Below are 21,248 nucleotides of genomic sequence, written 5' to 3'. Positions count from 1 at the left end.
CATAAACCCGGTGTTAATTCTTTATTATATTATGCTGGGTTCTTCCATGGACATCATCGTATGGACTATATTCAAACCTGGACTTTAAAACAGAGCATAAACTTCTCCCCTTCTTTTAAAAAGGAAATGATGCCCAAGTGTGATGCTTCACAAAGAATTGCTTTTCATGTCCTTTGAAACTTCTTTGTATCCTGGTTTAGCTTCTCTTTATTTATTTGATTTAATTTTTTTAAACAGGAAGGCTCTGCTTTCTAACTGACTTTTGTCCTTGTGGTGCCATCACCCCCTGTTATTAACTGAGCTCTTAAAAAAAAAAAAAAAGTATCGAGGCAAATTTAGGCATACAGGTGTATCCTGCAAACAGCTGGTATAGTTTAAGAACCATGCTGGGTTCATGCTGGGAACTATTTTGCAAAATTTTCCTCTTCCTCTCCTTCTTCCTATGCTTCCCCTTCCCAAAAGCTTCAGAGGCATCTTTAAAAAATACTGCTTTTAAGTGCTGGCTTTGCAATTACTCATGTTCCAGCTAATTTTAAGCATAAATAGTCCAATGGACTTCAGCTGAAATTTGGGGTTTTTTTCAGTAATTATAGAAAAAATTAATCTGAATTTTCTTTTAGGAAGATACATTTCATATAAACACGAGAAGCTTAGAGGGCAAGTATCTACCAGAAAACAGCTATGCAGACCTCTTAAATGGTGAAAGAGACATTTTTAAATTGCATCTTCTGCTTTATCTTAATTTCAGCTACTGCATTGGACTGGTTATTAGAAACTGTATAGTCGCTACTTGGCACGTGTTTAAACGTTTTAATTTCTTATGACTATTTTATGTGCATACAATAGAACAAAGAAGCAGATTTACAACATACTTTTGAGGAAAGAACAACGACAGTAGCTATCTTGTAATTACAGGGGAGATTTTCAAAAGCACCTTGTGGCTTGAGTTTCAAGGTGACTTTGTGCATTAAGTTACTTAGTGATTTTGAAAACTGTACCTTTGGTGCTCTCCAAATCTTTAAAGCTGGGCATAACCTTGTATTCAGAAATTATGGAGAAGTATCAGATATCCCACATACATTCCTAGTGGGAGATTCTGCTTCTGACAGCCACAGCAGCAAGTATCCCTTGGACGCAGGAGTGACGTGAGATAAATTTCACTTCAGCCTAACTGACATTTTTGATTCTTTGGTAACAGCTAATATTGATAGCTCAGGAAGGAGAAAGACTAATGAAGGAGGAGAGACAACCTTGTTGAGGGATTTTGTGGATGGCCAGGACCAGGCCTTTTGCAGATGCAAAAGTGAGAGTACAACCGAGAAGCCAGATTAGCAACCGGGATACCGAGTACAAACAAGTTTTAAGTACGAACTGAATAGTCCCATTCTAGTCAGTCAAATGCTTTTTCAGCTTCTATCAAATCATCTGCCGCAGGGGAGTTTCACTTATTTGCCAGGTGGATAATGTTGCACACAGGCATTTTCAAAATCTGTTTTTGACAAATACCACTTGGGAGGTAGATACATAATGTGCGATTTCTTGTTTCTAAGCAGTTTACTTAATACCACGGCAAATATTTTATGATCTAAATTTATGAGAGCAATGATTCAGTAATTACCACGGAGCAAAGGATCACAATCGGGTTTTAGAATTAGAATAAATTAAAGTTTAATGCCACATTTAGGCAGTTTTTCATAGAACAGCAGTGGACACATCACTGGAATGGGCCACGTCCCTTGCCAAGTTACAAGTGCTGGCCAGCCAGTGTTAAGGAGCTTCTCAACAAAATGACTATAAAAATTATTCTCAAGTAGTCCAGACATTGTGCCTTTCTTAATTTCAGTCTTACTAAAATAACAGGTGAAACGTGCTAGCAGAAAGTTTCTGAAACCGCTCTCTGGACATGGGAGATTTCAGCCTAAATGGTGTCAGTTTGAATACATTACACACAACCAAAACAAATTTCTGAAAAGCTCAGGCAACCTTAGCCGTAAATTACCTCATGAAGTACAGTAAAAACAAAAAGATCCAAAGTAGAAAATTACTAAAGAATTCAGTCAGGATTACAGTTTTGAAGTAGCAGCAAGCGTCACCTTACAGAAACAATAATCTCTTGGACTGTTAGTCATCATCGTCATCTTTTTGATCCTAAGCTTTGCGCCCTTCAAATTTGAAGGAAAAAGGACACCCTCCCCAGGGTCTAGACCTAGGGGGTCTAGATTAAGGGTGGGAAAGCTTTTTAGTCTGTTGTAAGCAGTAGCTGCAAGGTCACATATGAAATGGATGTGGGCAGTCAAGCCCATCTCTTTCTGCGCATTTTTATTTATGAAGCCTGTTCTCTGGATATTGTCCCTTATTAATTAATTTTAAGTAAAGCAATATATTTCTTAGATAGATATATATATATTCACCTGGTTTAAATCAAGCTGAAGGCTGTTGACACGTGTTTTTAGTGGATTAACGAAATTGATTTAGAAACCACATTCTTGGGAAGTTTGCAGTCAGAATTTTTTTATTCACAACAGGCAACAGGGTTAATTAGATACTGTTAAATGCTTACGGTATCACAATATCACAGCAAGGGAAGCTGCACACAGGAAACGTATGTCAGTGAGGGCTAGAGGAGTAAAGAGAACCGATACCTCATGAACTGGGAAGGAGGTCTCCTACCTATGCAGAGGAGGGAAGGCAAAAGGAAGGAGAAATCTTCCAATACGCTAACAAATTTCCACCCTGGTTTCTTATCAGGACTTCATTATCATTGAGTAAGAGACAGAAACAAGGCTGAGGTAGTATTTTAATCTCTAATCCTACTGACTCAGCATGACAGCAACATACAGCTCAGAATTAATGGAGACATATGAGAATGTTTGCACTGCGAGAAAGAGACAGCGATAACAGAGGGTTAAAGGTCAAGTCCATTAGCAGAAAATAACGTTTTAATTCAGACTGCATTTCAGGAGTTTAGCCTCTTTCCAGTGCACCCACAGTTGACTAACCTGCTGCTAAACAACCACCCTATTGAAGGAGGGAAAGAATAGCAGGTGTAGCTCACCTTTATTGAAATGAATTGTGCTAGTCTTTCTTAAGTTTCCAAAAGAAACAATGAATCAGGAGAATAAAAGGGTTTCTTTAGAAAAGGAGCTTTCTATTCACAACTCACCTGAAACTTTTTCTTTGCCACAAAATACTGCATCCTACGAATCACCTTAATGGCAGCGCGGTGGTGTTCTCGCAGCCTGTGGGAAAATCGAGGAAGGTGAGTGGGGTGAAAGAGCATCTCCATGCAGACAATAAACACACCAGTCTGCAGTGAATGCTTCACTAACGCGCGAACGTGTAACGTAAGCACTGCACTCCAGCCTGGGAGCACAGCACACTGTTATGCTGACCTTCCCCACCTTTCAAGGAGGCTGTAAAAATCCAGGATTTTATCTGACCTGTGCTAGGTTTGCATACATTTCACAGTAAAAAGAGGTGTCCACATCACCTCCTCCTAACTGTAAGCAAACCTCCATCCATCTTTCCCAGTTTCATTTCCACAGAAAAAAAAAAGCTATCAAGTTTCTGCATATTCAGCCACGTACGGCTTTTATACACAGTCACTCTAGAAACCCAGCTTTTGGGTTTTTATTGTGGATTTTTTGTGGTTTGTTCCCCACCCCCCCAAGTCGTGTACAACATGTTTCTTCACTTATACAAATTTGTTTTTCAAAAATTATTTTAAAAAACCACTTTAAAACCCACTTTTGAATCACTGACTGTTAAACAATCCAAATGACCTTGTGGAAGCTGGATGCAACATCTACATACATATGTATCCTAAAACCGAACTGTAAGTGTATACAAAGACAAAATAATTTCCAAGGTCTTTAAACAAATATATCCCCCTCTTCATGCACACGCATATGAACTGAAAACAGAATTTAAAAAAAATAATTTGCTTTGTACCCTAAACCAACAGATTTTCATAGTATCTGACATTATTTTTTAAACTGCTCATTAAAAGCAACAGATACTTTAAATTTTTCAAAACTTGCAAAAATGATGTATTTTTATTAACATTAAAATATCAAATCAAATATTTAAGCTGTGCTGATGATTTATTCTACTTGCTCATTCTATGACTCTTACCAATGCGCTTGAATGACATTATTGCACAATCTTTATTTCCTTTTTTAAATGCATGAACATCCAGTATTTTTAACTCTCATCCCTGACTTCTAGTGATGGCTTTGGGGAAGCAGCAGGAAAAGCAGTGTTAGATATTCCAGATGTTTTATCTTTATAAAATTGTTAGTAGTAATACTGATAGACCAGCATATTGAGGTGCCACAGGGCAGTGCTTTCTGTCTGTACTGAACCTGATGGCATTCATATTCACTACGGGATGGAAAAGCTCTGTACAGGTTTGGGTCTTCGGTATGACCTAGCATGCTATCACCCAAGACTCTTCAGTTAAATATAACCTGGAATTTTAGTGAGTATTCACGTATTTCCTCAGGACAAATTTCCCCCAGCAAACAGAAGTTCTTCACACACAAACAGTTGATGTCTGTCCTCGGAACAGCATGGTAAGTGTAGCTGGGGTGTCCTCTTTCTGAAAACTCACACTTTTTAGTGGGAAAAGCGCTTTCTGCAAAGCCATAACCAGAACCATAAAAAGCTCTCATTTTCTACTGGTAGATACTGCCTCTCGAGTGGTTTCTTTCTGTTACAGAAATCGCTCAGATTTAGCAATGACAGAAAAGATTACTTTCTCTTGATACAGCGTAAAATATGGTTGCTTTTCAAACTGCCATCGTTCAGCTGCTCACCACAGGTCTACAGACCGCTAAGACTGTACGTGCACTGATATAAAGAGACTCAATAATGACGCACCGATCCGTGACTCTGCAGCTGGGTCTGTGCAGGGAGGCCCTTCCCCCTGCACACCTTACCGTGATGCCCAAGAGCCTCTCTCCAGGTCCCGGCTCCCGCAGATCTGAACTGACATAGCATCCCTGTTCTGGGAGCCCTTGCTGCGTCACTCTGCTGCTAGGGACAAGGACGGCTTTCCCAAACACCAAAAAAAATAAAGTGTTTGAGGTTTTATAAATCCTGCTTATAAAATCACAGGGATGGGAGACAGAGAGATAAATGCTGCTTAATTTGCTACTAAATACCAAAGGTGTGAAAGTGTAACTATCGGCAGCTATACATCCTATACATAAACGCACACAAAAACATCTTAAAACAAATGGAAATAAATTTCAATTGCAATAAAACTGCCTGTAGTATTTTGGTTTATGCCTCATTTCCTGTGGGGTGTTCTTCACAGTCCATTATTTCTGAGTAAAATATTTTTCTTCGGGACAGACCATCACTAGTAAAGCACACCAAATCCCTCAGTCTCTATCTAGATAACGAGTCTCATCTACAAGCAAGACAGCTAGATAATAAAAATGATATTTGTCATTCAGTGAAATAATAAAACTATACCACCATTGATTTTTCAATGCAGCTATTTCACATCAGTCATTGTTCAGTGTTAACATGAACTTCCATGCCAGGAGACGAAGTTAATACTCTCATTTTATTCCTTCCCATTTCCAGTTCCAGTAGGAAACCTTACAGTAAGCTTGTTTCTGCTAATGCTGTAAAACCTAATTCTGCACAACAGGCTGTCCTGATTCCCCAAGATTAAATGCTTCTGCGATGAGGGAAGGGAATAAAGGATTTAATTAGTAGCCAAGGTTATGATTCACGGTTGTTTGATCTCTTTCGCAAACTGGTAACAAACGCTTTAGTAAATTGAGAGCTTAACCATTAACTGGTGATATTGGTTTGTTCAGCCACTTGCGACATCTCTGAATTCTGGTTACAGAACGGCTGCCTGCAGCCTCTGGGGATGTACGGCATGCTCAGATGCCAGATAGCCACCTCACTGCCCTCGGAGCAGGAGCTTCACAAATACCTTTTTTTTTTTTTAGGAGTGTGGCGGGAAATGACATCATCCAAGAGTGCTTACAGACAACAGCAACACGCCTTCGCTGTGCACGCCTCCCCACACGAGCGGGAGACAGCCTTTGGAGAAGCTCTGCCGGGCAGGGCGAGTCTCCGACGGCAGGGTCGCCTCCCCCCCCCCCCCAGGGAAGGGGTTTTTAGGGATTGCAGGGATATCCCGGAGAGCCCAGCTGCATCAGGGGAGCTGTGGGAGCTGAGCTCTCTTGCAATTGAAATCCCTCATTCTTACACATTTTGGTTTGCCTGACTTTGGGAGAAAGCTGGTTTGAGAAGCGCATTACCAACAGGGTCAGCAGACAAGGTTTAAAGCTTCCAACACTAGACAACATCTCAGCCTGCACCTTTCCAAAGGAAAACTCCCAATAGCTTACACTGGCTATAATTTTCCTTCTCAATATAAACAGGACATTAAGATTGCCTTGAACACAGCACATACTACGTGACATTTCCCATGGACTTAAACTCATAGAATTAGGTCCCAAAGCCGCAACATTGTCAGAACCTGTAGGACTGATCCAGAAGGATGGAGGAGGATATAACAATTCAGCAATACAAAACCATCCCAGTAGTAATAGGGTCAATAGATTCACACAAACCTACATAACTTGTAGGTATAAACTAGGTTTGCTTTATTTGTGCACTGAAAAAGTAACCTGTTGCAAATGTAGGCACTCCTCAAAGCATAGGAAATGAGGACAAAAAACTCCCTGGCAACAAAATACAATAGATTGAGCACCTACATCACAAAAGAAAGCCTGACAGAATGAAATTACTAGAAATCACTAGATTTTCCTGTCTCCTTTTGCTGTCAGGATACTTAACCTACAACAAGTCATTTGGAGGAAACCTGACCTCTTCATGAGTCCATCAGAAATCTGGACTAGAATTTCACGTAATTTGGAAAACAAGCATGCTTAAGAGCTGCAGGTAATTTTACAGACCTTCTCATTTGGCTGGAAAGTTGTTACACATTTATAAATGCCCAAACCTATAGTAATGGAGCCATCGTACATTTGACCGCAATGTTACTCATTTTTTCACAACACAGCTGGGGAAAACCTCCCAAGGTGTGGCTCATTCCCCGGTACCTCACTCACTGACAGTGAATGTCACCGGCTCCAGCCAGCACCCGCCTGCCTCATTCCTGCACAGGGACCTGCAGGGCCACCCCAGAAGAACGCTTTCTGGGACCAAGGCTAAGATTTTTGGTTACAAAAACCAGGTGGCTTCACAATAAAGGAAGTGAGCAGTTGCATGGTTTGGTTGTTTCACATTTCAAGAAAAACTTCTTTTTTTAAAAAAAAAAAAAATGAAGTTTTACAAGATCAGTCCCTATTCTGAAAGACACAGTTCTGTCATTAAAGAACAAGAAAGGAAAACCAATTACTACTTAGAAATATTTATTGTCCTTACAAAGCTGCTGAATTTTATATCAAATCCTTAGTAATGCCATTAGAAGTTTGTTCCCCTTTTCATCTCAGGAAGGTGTTCTACATATTGGTTTAGTGTTAACAGAAATATTAAAGCAACAAGACAGAGGAAAGGTGGTGTTCATTTCCTATTTATAACACTTGCCTTTTTGTTCATTTGTAGAACATTTTATTATCAGGACCATAATGTCTGGCACAGACCTCCCAACATACACGGACACTGATATTATCAGAGTTAAAAGGTCAGCGCTGTCTGTTCAGAGTGAGGTTAACAAGAATGAAAACTCAGTAGGAGAGAGCCATGGATTTTTAATATCTTTTACAAAATGCCCTTTTCTCAGTAAACCTAACACTGATTTGAAGTCAAGCTCAGTTTTCAAACATATTTAAATTCTCTGCAGTCATCTTAAATTTCTGTCTTCGGACAGAGCTAAAGTATTAAGAAAGGAGGCTGAAGTTGGTTGGCCTTAAGTTTTTGGCACTAATCATTATTTAGACTTGAACTTTAACACATCAGATTTTAATAAGATGTTGTACATGTGAACTGAAGTATTTTTTCCATTCAGGCACTGAAAAGCACTCCTTGTCACAGAATCTGGTGGACAAGATTCAGAGTAACTACATTAAGCTATTTTATTAGTGCATTTAAGTCTAATGAAATCTTTCATCATTAGTCCTCCAGGCACTTTTGGTATAGAATTTGCCGTGGCTCAAGGTCATTCTTGTCTTTTCACACGTTCTATCATTCCCTGCCCATTTCAGTTGATGGGAGTCTCTCTGTACTGGGCAACAGTTTAGAAGCGGTAGGTCGGAAGGGATTAGGTTGCATCGCTGTGTGTTCTGCAATAAGAAATGCTTGATCACCGTACCCAGGAACAAAATCAGAATCACTGGCTATTTCAAATAACGTGGGCTACACAGCTTTTCCGTTCGTTTGCTGCTAGAGCTTGGCAACTGTTCTTTGCCATCATTACGATATTTTTATCAAGGGCTCTTGACATATACCCTGGCCCATAAATGATTCACAAAAACCGTCTTAACGACAAACCAGTAAAAGCTGCCGAGAAGTGTTAGAAAAGTATGACAGGACTTGAAGAGCAAACTAGTTACAAAATTCAAGTTTTATTAAATGGGCTTCAGCCAAGCTTAGTGTTTACATAAATGCTCCCATAACATTTTCAGTGTATTAATGTGTTTATTTTTAATGGACAAACATTCTTTACTAGACCTTGCCCTCTGGACTTCCCATCCATTCGTGAAAATAAAGTTAGAAACTAGTGACAAGACAATTGAAATGAAGTCAGCTGTCCCCCACAGTCCTCACCTCCAGAGTCTTCACAGGTTTAAATGCAATAGGAATACAGAAATAACAGATGTGCATAGAACATGGAGAATCTCTAATAGCAGCTAAGCTAGATTTCCAAAACTTTTTTGGTCTTAGGCAGTCAAAGACATTATTGGCAAACAATCTGGTTACGAAATATCTCTGTCTACTGAACTCTTATTCATGTTTGCAAATTGGTCATCAACAGGTAAGATTTCATCAAGTGCATTTGTCCATCTAAGCACCGAATAATTCAATGTCAGCAGCAAATTATTTCTATGGAGACATTTGATTAATAATTTCTGCAGAATAATATGTTTTGTTTGAATTTAAAAATACAAGCTGCTTTGACTGAAATGCATGTGTCTCAATGTAATTTTTGTTCCCTACCTAGGAGAATGAAGGGGCTGTCTTCCCATAGGAATATTAGTGATTATAAATTTAAAAATTGCTCTGCAAGAATACTCCGTAAGAGTAATGTCAAATTCACTCTTTTGGTGAACCCTTCTGCCAGTAAACATCTTGGTTATTATTTACTGAATGTGAACGTAGCCCTGGGGGAATTAGCTTAAGCTGAATCAACATTTGTAAGTTCCTTCCCCCACTATGTATTTTCCCAACTATCTGTGGTTGGTCTTTTTTTAATTTAAATTATGTAATTTTAAATCCACAGTCATCTCTTAATGGATTTGTATTTTACTTTACAGCAGCTTTCATGCCTCCCTTCTCAAAAGTCATGGTCTTAACTCAGAAATCCTTTCATGTAGTTACAGCAATCCTCTTTTCTCTGTTACAGATAGTCTGGTTCAGCTTGGTTTGCGGATTTTTAAGACATGCAAAAAAGAACAACTTAAAAAAAGTAACATTGCCTTTGGAGGATTTTGATGTTTTAGTATCTTCAGTTAATAATAAAAACAGCCTACTATTATCAGAAATGTTTTAAAAAGGAGAAAAATTGTGCAGGTTTTTCATAGTCACGCCATTGGAGCACGGTACCCAAAGGGAGGAAGCCGTCGGAAAGACGCAGGCTCCCCATGGGGCGGGCAGCCCAGCGACCACAGCGGGGAGCGTGCCGTGCCCTCCCCAGCTCTCGGAGCCTTCGCGCAGCGATGGCAGCTGGCGGGAGACCTGATCAGCCGCATTTGACAGGTCGGAAGGGCTCCCAAGCTCCGCATCGGTGGCCTGGGAGAGGCGTCCGAGGACGCAGGAAGTGGGGGTTCATATGGGAAGCAGAAAACAAGCTCAAGTGGCTTGACTGGTCTCAGGCACTAATAGCAATCTGAGACTCCGAGTGACTCTGGAAAACAGAGCTCCTCAGTCTAGCCCTTCAAAATATGCTCCTATCAAGGCAAACTGAAATGAATATCTAAATGCAGGCCTGAGAAGGGAAAGAACCATTGCTCTCCGGACCTTTAGTTAGCACAGGTAAATAATAGCTGCCAGGTGGATCAGCAGGAGACGGCACGAAGCACAGAATTTTTTGGAAGGTGTTTTTCTGATAGGGAACACGAGTTTCACAAGGGGCTTGGCTTCATAACTCACCCGAAGTACAAACTCTTTAATACCTATACTGCTGCACAATGACTATATTGCTGTAACTCAAGGTGGATCATTTTACAACCGAAATTTCAAGAACAGCTTTCTGCAAAGCATTTCTGTGATACTGGGAGACTGGACACAGCATAAGGAAGATGAACACACCATTAAAAGCAAAGTTTTCAAGCATGCTGACCCTCTGTTCCTCAGCATATCCTGACAAACAAACCAAAAACTGGTTTCAAACTAAACAGAATAGCTAAACAGCACAGGATTTTGGAGTGCAATGCTCAAATTTGTTAACTTCTCTTGGGGGAAATGGTCCAACCCATAGTCTAGAACCAAGACAAATTGCTGTAGCTAGAATAAAGATCATGTGTACATTTTCAGAACTAACAGTATGCTGGGGCAAACAGATGCAGCATCAGAGATTTCCCTTGCTGTCCGCCCACAATGCTGCTAGCTAAGAACATAACCCTTACGATAAAAGTTTGTGCTGAAATCAGGCGAGAGCATGAGATTTCTTGTACATCCTAAATCGCCTTTGCTGTGTATTTTCACAATTCCATTTCTACTTTTGTCTGTTACCAGGGCATGAAGAGTTGCACAACGGGCATGGGGGAAAAAATAAGACAACAAAATTGTTTTTGGAAGGGACTGAAATACTTTGTAGAGAAAGCAGGAGAAAAAACAGTTCCCATTTTGTCAGAATTGGCTATTGTTCCCTAATGTTGGTGATATCACCACCAAATCCCAACTGATATTGATACCCATATCAAATCACAGTGAACCTTTATTCCGCTCTTTACTCTCTGCATCTTGTTGCGCCAGAAGGCAGTTGCTTTTTCACATGGTTTCAAGGCCAAGCAATTTGAAAGTAACTAGACACAAATGAGACCACAGATAAGTAAATAATAATGTACAGCACTGTCTTAGAGACAGTCAGATGCATTAAACTCCTTTTCCAAAGAAGCTGAAGACAGAACACAACCATGCTGCAGTTCATTGCACGAGGAAAGCCATGGAATTTATTATTTTGCAGCATCTGGTTAAGATTGATCTTTTCAGACTAAAAGACTATTTTTTGCACAGCTTGTCATTCACGACTGAATTATACAAGGAAATGCAGGGCTACAATCAGTGATACTAGGACAAAACAACCCTATTGCCTATGGTTACTTGCCTCTCCATCGTTAGCCTATTAAACTTGCAATAACCTTTAAACCAGTGATGTTACACTACTTCACTATGCTCAAGAAGTTGTTTCACTACATGGTAGCTCTTTGTTGTATTCATCGTGGGGAGTTACAAGACCACTGCAAACTCAAGGCTGAGTTCGGCTTTTCCATTGGGCTTAGATTGCTTTGCCCAGAATACGCATCAGGTACATCAGTACACAAAAATGTCTAATGGCAACTATGGGATGTAAAAGCATCAAAATTATGATCAACTCATTAAGAGTTCTCAATTATTTGCTTCCCCTCAACATGCTAATTTAATACATGCTGTATTCCACATCTGAATTAAGACTTATCACGTAATACTACTAATAACATCCCACTTAACCTTTTGTTTTGAGACAAAAGAAATAAGCTTCTATTAGGTCAACTACTGATGCAGTTCACAGGGGATCCACGGAAGATGAAAACAATATCGCATTGCTACCAATTTAACCTCACACAATGACTTGAGCCAGAACCTCCTTCATTTTTTTTCCCTGAACCTCAGTAATAGGTGTGTTTTTAAATAATGGTGAATAGGGACAAAAAAAGCTGTTTTTTCTTTGTAAAACCAATCACTATCCAGAGGTTAGGTTCACTCATACACCCTCACAAGTTCAGGCTATTCTACCAAGGCAAAGTAGGTAAATTGAGAGAGTATCTCAGCTGTTCAACACAAATGAGAGTCATTGCACATTTGTGACTGACAAAATAAAGCAGCCCTCCTGTTTCAGAGGCAGGAATTACAGCAGGGGAAAATATGTGAAAGGAAAAGGCCATTGACCTGAATAGCAATACTTACATTATCAAAATCAGTGATAATACTATTTCAGAAATCCTAACATTTTCCATGTTGCTCTCAACTACAAAGACGACTGGCAAATTGTCCTGCCATTTAATAACAAAAAAGGGAAGATGGAAGTTGCTGCAGTCAAGCTGTTTCTAAGCATTACATTCTGAAATCACAACGTATCAAAAAACACCTCATCACTGCCACAGAAATCAACTGAAAAACATGAGGCCAAATTCTGTGCTGATTTACACCATGAGACACTAGAAAGGACTGTTAGGTCACTGTGGCTTCTGGCCTGCCCTCTCTGCAGGGGCTCTGGATGTAACTTCTGCAGAATGATACAAGTGTCTGCTCACAGCTGCACTTTTTAGTGGGTGTATCCTCCAAAAATAAAGTGATAAAAGGCTATAAACATAAGGGTGTTGCTATAGTTTGTGTGAGCTGCAATGAAAAGCATGGCAAACCTTGAACAGAGAGCATTAGGACAAGGGACTTCACTTCCCATGTCAATGCCATCACTTGAGGAAAAAAAAAAGCAGTTACAAATGTAGTGCAAAACTGCAATTTTTGCAACTGGAAGCATTCTCAAGGATTTGTTATTTTACAATGGTGGAGAAACCCATGGGATTTCAGCTTGTGGAGAACAGCCTTTTCCTATAAATCACAGACCGTAATCTGAGACCTAGAAACAGCGCAGGGGCTCACATTTGTGGATTTAAAACAGATGAAGAGCAAGCATGCTCTTAACCCTTTCCCCGTAATTTCTTCCCGGTACAAAATGAAAATGAATATGCGAGTACTGAAGAGAAATTAACCTGGTAAAAATCAAGATGAATACAATTCTGTAAACACCAAAAACTTTAGCTCTTTGACTGACTTCCCTAAGGACACAAGCATGGAATTGTCCTAAAGCAAAGCACTGTAAAACTGTTAGAGCATAATCCCCTATTCGGACTGTTCTTTCATCAACTTTTATTTAAGCAGTTTATCTTGTTGAGATTAGGATCTCTCTTATAGAGCAAGACCTGGCAAACACAGGCCTCTGGTGTTGAATATCAGGCTATATTTCACTGGGAAAGAAGTAACTAGGAGCCTGTCGTCTCACCATAAGGTTATAAACTCCTTAATCAGTCAATAGAACTAACACTAACACATTAGCGGTAACTTCTTTTCAGAAATATCTAAGAGCATTAAGATGATATAAAGAATATAAAGAGCACTTATTTATTATCTTAATGATCCCCAACCATTTCTCTATCATTTTAGTCTCTCTTATCAATCATTGGACAAAAAAAACCCCTCAAATCCAGCACAGCCTGTTCAAACTTGAATACTAAGACACAGACTTTTTTTTTTTTTTTTTTTTTTTTAATAAAAAAACACAATGTAAAAGAACAGATTGGAATATCAGCATTGCCAAGAGGGATTAGTCTATACCTTGTCAGGGTCAGAGTTCCAGTACTTCCAGAAATTCTCTCACATACGTGACACAACAGTATGATTAAAAACAGAAATGGGCTTGGACCGAAATAAAGTATGATGGTATGTCATGTTAAATCTCTACACCAATGTAATATTTTTGAGCAAACCCTAAACCAACCAACCCAGGACAGCTAAAAGAAGAAAAACAAAGATAATTTTAAGCTTACTGCAGGATCACTCATCTGAACACGCAGTAACTGCCCATGGTAATCCAACCTCCGTCCCTTTATTGGCTGCAGTTCGGTGAAGTGGCACTTTTGTCCATACTTCCTGATGAAAAGCTAAGGTGCTTCTGCACTTCACTGAAAAGGATGCAATTCACAGGAAAAATGTCTCCAAAGTGGCAGCGATGGGCACCTGAATCGTTTTCAAGTGAAGAAGTAGCTACCTGAGAGCATTAGAAAAACACAGCCTGAAAAGGAATTCAGTCTTAGCTACTGGGCATGTTGTGGGAGCACCCAAAAAACACAGTCATGGCTAAAATTTTGTGCTACAATAATCAGAGAGACAACCTAAACAAGTCTGAGCCCTTCTGAAATAGTTTGCTAAAACTGTTTCATGTGATTGTACTTGCAAAGAAAGATTTGGGGAAAAGAGAGTGTAAGAGAGAATTTGTTACTAGCACAATCCTCTCATGACCAACATTTGACATATCACATTTCGTGTTAGCAAATCTCAATACCCATAATAGTCACCATGGTTTGCTTTTGGAAACAATCTCAAACCAAAACCTGACTTTCTCACAAATGCACACACTGTGGAAAATTTAAGATCAGACCCTCAACTGCTCCACCTTCATCCTATTATCACTGCAGCTTTTTAAAGCCACAGTCCAATTTCAAACACAACCTCCCTTGCTTCACTTTAGTCCTGCAGATGCTCAGATCCAGATCTCATCTTTGTCTCTTGTGAACCCAAGATGATATTTGCCTACAAGACCTACGGATGTCCCCAGTGGGATTTCCAAAGATGTCTATCAGCCCATCTAATTAGGTTGGAATGCACAGAGAAATCTCATGAGGTGCCTAAATAACTGCGACAATCTGACCCATTCCATACAGAACCAGACGTACAAATTGTATGAGTATGAAGGGAGAGGCACTTTGCCACCGGAAAGCCGCTAAAAATATGGACTGTATCACATTTACTGAACTATGTCTCCAAAGTGGCTGGCTAGATAAATGCTTCTTTAAAGCACATCCTGTGCAAAAGTTCCTGCCTAAACGCACCGAGTTGCTTTGAAGTCCCCATCTCGCCAAAGCGGGTGTAGGACTACGTGCATGAGTAGACTTATCGAAGCCAAGGGGAGAACACACGCCTGAACTTACACACTTGTTTAGCATATCGAGGGATCAGTAGACACTTGAAGAATTTGTACATGTAAGAAAACATTTAAGCTAGCAAATATAGATTATATATGGAGGAGAATTCTAGATACACACCTACCAACTAGGTTCATATCTTTTGTGTGGAAAATCTGACCTGAAGTGTCCGAGTTCTGTTCAATCTAATAGTTAAAGAATATGCTGTGTTATTATTATTGCAAAAAGACGGGGGAAATTTTATGAGCTGATATACTGGAGACAGAAACTGGCTGGGACTAACTGCTCTGGTATGTGAACTCCATTTCTTTCTGTGCCTTCAAAGCACAAGTACAGCTCAACAACGTATTTTTTGGCCTAGAATTACTCTCTAGTAAGTTAGATATGGAAAATGGTGTGTGTTTTAATTACTTTCTCCCTCTCAATTCAGGAACTGTTAACAAGCCTGTTGTACTTTCAACTTAAGTTCTGTTACACGGAAAAAATATTTTGCTTAATACTCCTATTGTGTAAATGTTTACAGAGTGTTTACAGAATGATTTAGAGTCGTGTACTTTGTTAAAAATATCAGCTTACTTTGTAACGCTATAGTTCTGCAACACGCATTTCTGCAAAGCAACATTTCCTCGATAGGAGTTGAGCATCAGCTCAACTACACTCAGCATAGCAGATAGGAGTCTCTTGATCCTGGCCAGTTTTAGGTGGGCTCTATTTATTCTAGAAATATTTTTTTCAGTGGTATTGATATAGTCAAGGAATCCAGTATTCAAAGAACTAATATGACCATGTGTTTCTCTTGGCAGCATCAGCACAGAGAAAATTAAATTGAAATGAAAATGAAACTACCAACGTCCAGGATGGACAGTCATTTGAGGGAACACACTAACAGCAGAATTAAGGAGGGCCCAGCATTGCCACCATTTGTGCTATACCTGTCTGAGAATCAGCGGATTCCCACCTCAAGACCAGCATCATGTATCACACCACAGAACACATGGCAAATGTTACTTATGAAAGCAGAGAGATATCTTGCCTGGCATTAAACCCACCAGGATTATTTCTTTTTTTTGAGTGCAAGATGAGACACACGCACAAATATATTTATATACACATATACCCACTCACTCTCGAGCATCTTACCCACAAGATGTAGAACCAGCAGCAGTTAGCCAAACCCTGAGCTGGTTCAAATCAGAGCTCCACTGATTTAATTAGATAGGCAATCCTGAAAGTCTTATTTAAAAGAGCATCAGGCTCTCCTCTCCTCTTTTCCCTCCCTGCCACTGTGAGCCAGCTCTCTTCTCTAGCTGCCTTCCTTCACATTAGCTCTTGGCCCCTCTCTTCTCCTCTGACTTTCCTATCCTTTCCAAGTACCTTTTCCTCCCCTTTACCTTTACATTTTCTGCATCTGTCCTGTTGTTTCTCCTCTGTTTTACCAGTCGTAAGTTACTCATCCTTATTTTCACAGCCCTTCCCAGCCTACTGTGACTCTAACTGTCAAATCTCATGGGCCTCTTCACTCTGTGTGCCGTTGCTCAATATCATGCAAACACCTTTCCACATTTCTTTCCTCGCCACCTTCGTACCAAACAATACTGCGATATACCTTTTTTCTGTTTCTCCTTACTCTTGGCCTGCATGGCAACTCTTCACAATGGGACACGGTTCAGAGAATATACCCCTCACATTTTGAGGAGCCCAAACGCTAAGTAGGGATATATAAAACTTAGGCTTTCATTGTTATTAGTTTTGCAATTGTGCTTTCTGTGTTAAACTACTGATAGGGATGCCCTAAAACCAAGTAAAAGTTGTCATTCAAACTTTTGTGAGACCAGTGTTTTTCTGGAGGAAAAAGGACTTACCAAACCACTTTAGCACTTCCTTGGAAGCACTTTGCAGATATACTAGTAGTACAACACCAAGCATTTCCAGCTTTGAACAATTATTTCATAAAAATAATATATATGTATATGAAAGCATTCACTTAATACAAGGCAAGTCAATTAATGCAAACTGCAGACAAGAATTGGAGAGAAAAGGAATAAATTTCGATTTTGAAAATACCAGAATCGAGAAGATATTTCAAGGTGGTAAGAAGTCAAAATCATGATAAATGGGGAGACTTCCCATACATCTCAGCAGTGATTCCTCACTGAAAATCTGCTGAGGAAGTGGGGAATTGCAAAATGTGAAAAAGTGCACTGAAAATCAGCAGTACTTTTCCACCACCTACTTTTACACCTTGTATATGCCTTTATATCCATGAGTTCTGCACAGGCCAAGAGCAGAGATAAGAGCAGGCTAAGCATATGCAGGAACACTGAAACAAAATTAGTCTCATTTGCATTCTGGTGCATCACAGAGGCTTTTATCGGCAGTGAAGGTACTAATGTACAATGTGGCCCTCAAATGAAGAGTGGAGAGTCAACGTGACATTTAACATTATTCAGGTCTTTAAATTCAGTCTTTACTATTACAACCCTGCTCACTTTGGGGAGCGAAAAAAAATTAGGAACTTTGAAACAACGACGAAAAGCATGGGAGTAGGCATGGCCTTACTGACTGCATGGAATGGCTTTCTGTGCAGGCTGAACACTGCTTTCCTCCCTGGCTTGGACGGGCAGAGAGAGCAAGCCAAGTGTATGCCACCTGGGCACAGGGCAGTTACAGCTAAGCCAGACTCTGAGGCTATATTTACTCTTCCCTCTCACATGCCCTTTTTATTTATATTATTTTTCCTCTCCTTCCAGTTTACAAAAGCATACTCTCACTGGATTAATTTAATGAGAGCCTGAATAACACCATAGGTGTTTGTGCAAATAGGTAATTACAAGGATCTAGGCTTTTCCACATTCAAAAGTGCAAGTGCATGGGATATTCCCCCCCTTTCTTTTCCCCTACATATTTTCAACCACTCACGTTTTGCAAGGCTTTTAGAACACAGAAGAAAGAGCAAGCATTAGAAGGAAATCAAAGTTGCCTTTTCCCCCAGCACTTCTGAGTTTGTATTGATTTTCCTGGAGATTTGCTGATGAACAATTAATGTATCCTGAATTCCACTTAAAAATAGGATTATATATCCCATAGTAAGGAACTACCTGGTTAGTGTAGGTGTTAACATCACATCATTAATGCTATTTTAAATATGAACCGACAGCCTGGTCAGAACGCGAGGAAAAACAAGCTAAGAAATTGCTTAAAATTCAACCAAAACCAGACAAATCGCAAACCAGTTTGGCCAATGCAGCAGGTGACTATAGACAGAGAGACTCCGCCCCGTAACGGGGTGCCATAACGGGAAGCTGTTAAAAACCAACGTTTGTTTGCTGGCTTATGCAAAAAAGGCAGAGCCAGGCGCAGCCAGCTCCTCGTGGGCAGAAAACGCCCGACGACAGTGTGCACAGCACGGCACCTCCGTGGTGCGTTTCAGAGGTCAGGGACTCGGTGATGACTTTTTTTAAGCCAGGCCCGGTATCTGTTGGAAATCAGCTCTGCGGAGCTGTGGCTGCTGCTCGTCCCATGGCCAACTTCCCCCTGTACCAACGCCAGCATGAGACCTATGAAAAGTTACACCCCTTAAGAACAGCAGGGCTCAACGCATAAGGCAAATGTGCTTTTTGCAAGAAATTGAGAATTTCAGCCTCTAGCATTTCTCAGTAATGGATTTATTTTAAACGTACTAAACAAATTCCTAAAGATGCAGACAGACAACTAACTACAAAACACTTAGGCAAATCCTACTATTACCCATCTGTCTCTGAGTTGCCTTATATCCATAAAAGTCTAGTCTTTAATCAAAGCAGAAATCATTTCACTTGATCTCAAACCAAACCAGCAACAAATGGTTTGGTCTTTGGAAGACTCTTGGACTTTTCACATTTAAAAATGCTTAAATATCTTTTCTTGATACTTTTTTTTTTTCTGTTTGCTAGCCAAGACCTAAAGCACCAATGATGAAATACCACAATAAAGAACATTTTCACAGAATTTCCAGTCTGAATTGGAAGCAGGAAAAAACAAACAAACAAACAATCAGCTCAAACTCTTTTCCCACAAGACTTCCATGACCCAGTTTGAAAACTCATGAGATTTGGATGAGTGTGAAGGACTCCATATGAGGCAATCTTTACTCAAATCTTGGAATGTTTATCCACTGCTGATTTTATTGAGAAACCTAAGATGACATTGCTTTCTAGAACGGATTATCGAATTGGTATTGTTTGTCCTGTAACCAGATGGCCCCTGCCTTGGTTTAAGCGCAAGTCTAAATATACCTAAGTTTACTTCCCTCTCTATTTTCTAAGTTCAAATATTATTCTCTTTTGAACAGTATTTACACGTGTTGTCTGCGTGTACCTACACATAAACCAGATAAAATAGAGCAACAACAAACTATTTATATTTGTGTAATTAGGTGACTAAATTGAATTTGTGCTGGTTTTTTTTCATGTAGTTCCTTTATTCTCCAGCACTATGAAATGTCCTGAAATGTTTTATCCTACACAGCAGCCTGTACTGACCCCTCTAGCTGCTGCTTCTGAAGGACACATCAATACCAAGCTGTTAGGACAACTACTTGTCTGCAGTCAGGCCTGAAATAAAGGCCAAACAAACGATTTTTCATATTAGAATGTTTTCCTGAATCTGGGCTGAAGCGAATGGTGTTAGGAAGTATATTCCTGAACAGCAACTGCAGGGTCCTTAAACAACACTTGCAGCTGAAGATTCACTTTCAGATAAAATTAAAGTGCTAATGGGCTAAAGACAGAGTTTTTTATAGAGCTGTCCCAAGCTTGTCTAATGGCTGAAATTATTAAAGCAAAGCACTGTAAATGTTCACCTTCAATTACAATAATGGGCATTTCTTAAACAATTATAGCTGCATAACAAACTAAACCATGATCAAACTATACCTGGCCAGTCCTTTATCATATAGACTTCTTTCAAAATAAGTATATCCAATAAGGCTAAAAACCCCTATGCAGTTTTCAAAAGATAGTTTTTTATTATTTTGAATTTCATAAACACGAACTAGATGAAAAAATGGAATCTCACTTCCTTTCATGTTAAACAGTACACCACAAAATGATTTATCAGTAGCAGTAGCACAATCTTCACAGTTTTAACAGAAAAATAGCTTTATTTTCTTCCCCTGTGTGTGTATATAAATATATACATATATTTGCTTGATTATTGTTGGAATGCTTCTACTGAACTACAGGTTTAGTTCACTTGTTTTTCAGGTAAGGAGAGTACTAAAGCAGTTGGTTTGAGGGAAAAAAGAAGTGGAATACAAAATGGAGGAAATGCTCTATCTTGTAAATGAGCTCAGACCCTTTCAAGTTTGTTGATTCTTGCAAGGATTTTATACACAGGACAAATATGTAAGTTCCAAGGTGCTTTTCCACTTGAAAGCAAAGCAGACATACATCGAACCTGAAGGCCCAAAAGGCAGAAGTCCAAGTATTCTGTTCTGTCAGTGGCAATTCAGAGAATTTAAGTGAGAAGGCTAAAATAACTGTAATAAAAAAACCTGCCCTATTATATGCTACTTGTACATGTTACTTGGTTACTAAGACAGCCTTAAATAAAAACATGTGGATTATATAATAACATATAATTGTTTAGGTTTTGTAATGTACTCTCACCTAAGTAGATAATTGGCAATGAGGAATGAACATGAGAACTTTTGACCTGAAAGCACATGGCCTTTGCTGAATTCAACAAGAACATACTCTCTCTTTTCTCAAGACTTCAAGCAATTTACAATGGTAATGAATTTTTTATTAAAAAAATGTGCTTAGAGAAGACTGAATAGTTCTTGGAAGGTCAGGAGAGGTATCCAGCATGGCGGTATCGATCTTTAAACAGAAAAAATAACACAGATGGTGACATTGCCAGTGCTCAAATCAGTGTTCAGGAAGTATCAAATGTATAATCACCTGTTAGTGAAAAAGAACCAAGGGAATGTCAAGAAAAGCATTTTTTTTTTGTTTTTCTCACACATCCTAGTTAAGTTCAACTATGTATTCACATCAGTTCCTGAAGAGAACATAAAAGGTAGAGAGGTCATAATACAAGAGGATGTGCTCTAAAATTATTTCTGATTGTTGTCATTTTGCAGAGACCTGTTCT

General features: G+C 39.4%; 1 protein-coding gene across 3 annotated transcripts in view; it reads right to left on the bottom strand.

Annotated features, from left to right (window-relative positions):
* KCNQ1 (potassium voltage-gated channel subfamily Q member 1) overlaps window positions 1–21,248 on the bottom strand; it is a 359,122-nt gene that overhangs the window by 106,259 nt on the left and 231,615 nt on the right. For all 3 annotated transcript variants that reach the window (XM_086472063.1, XM_086472061.1, XM_086472062.1), the window contains one exon: window positions 3,164–3,239. In XM_086472063.1, coding sequence (XP_086328189.1) covers window positions 3,164–3,239 — 76 coding nt within the window. The remainder of the gene's footprint in view (window positions 1–3,163; window positions 3,240–21,248) is intronic.

The sequence above is a fragment of the Leptosomus discolor genome, chromosome 12, assembly GCF_034619465.1.
Source record: "Leptosomus discolor isolate bLepDis1 chromosome 12, bLepDis1.hap2, whole genome shotgun sequence".
Classification (NCBI taxonomy): Eukaryota; Metazoa; Chordata; class Aves; order Leptosomiformes; family Leptosomidae; genus Leptosomus; species Leptosomus discolor.
Note: the sequence above shows the minus strand (reverse complement) of the source record. Positions and strands in the feature narration are given on the sequence as shown.